This window comes from Cicer arietinum, chromosome 5 (assembly GCF_000331145.2).
Source record: "Cicer arietinum cultivar CDC Frontier isolate Library 1 chromosome 5, Cicar.CDCFrontier_v2.0, whole genome shotgun sequence".
Lineage (NCBI taxonomy): Eukaryota > Viridiplantae > Streptophyta > Magnoliopsida > Fabales > Fabaceae > Cicer > Cicer arietinum.
The window spans coordinates 21,388,786-21,389,184 of NC_021164.2; the positions used below are offsets into that span (position 1 = coordinate 21,388,786).

Below are 399 nucleotides of genomic sequence, written 5' to 3' on the forward strand. Positions count from 1 at the left end.
TATTAATTAAACAATTCAGTTTACAACTTCAACAATTCATACAATATTATTTGAATTCATACAATATTTTGGATATTCATTATATTTGAATTCAACAATTCAGTTTACAATAACTTCATTTATAGTTTCTGGAAATATTTGCAACCAATGTTGCATGCGATCCCTGTAAATAAATTCCCATTGTCGTGCTTCTTCATTGCAATAATTTTTCCACAAATTACTTGCTGGTGGTATAGGGGAATATGACTTTAAGTAAACCTGTTAAATTACATAACAATTATAAATCAATAACAATTATAAAGTGAATTATCAATAACAATTTAATATCACAATTAATACCTGTACGAAATGACAGTTGTTAACAAATGCAATAACAATCACACGATGATCTGACATAGA

General features: G+C 26.3%; 1 protein-coding gene across 1 annotated transcript in view; it reads right to left on the reverse strand.

Annotated features, from left to right (window-relative positions):
* Window positions 1-99: 99 nt before the first annotated feature.
* The window catches only part of LOC140920385 (protein FAR-RED IMPAIRED RESPONSE 1-like), a 2,467-nt gene continuing 2,167 nt past the window's right edge, over window positions 100-399 (reverse strand). The window contains exon 3 of the mRNA XM_073368654.1: window positions 100-258. Within this exon, the coding sequence (XP_073224755.1) occupies window positions 100-258 (159 nt within the window). The remainder of the gene's footprint in view (window positions 259-399) is intronic.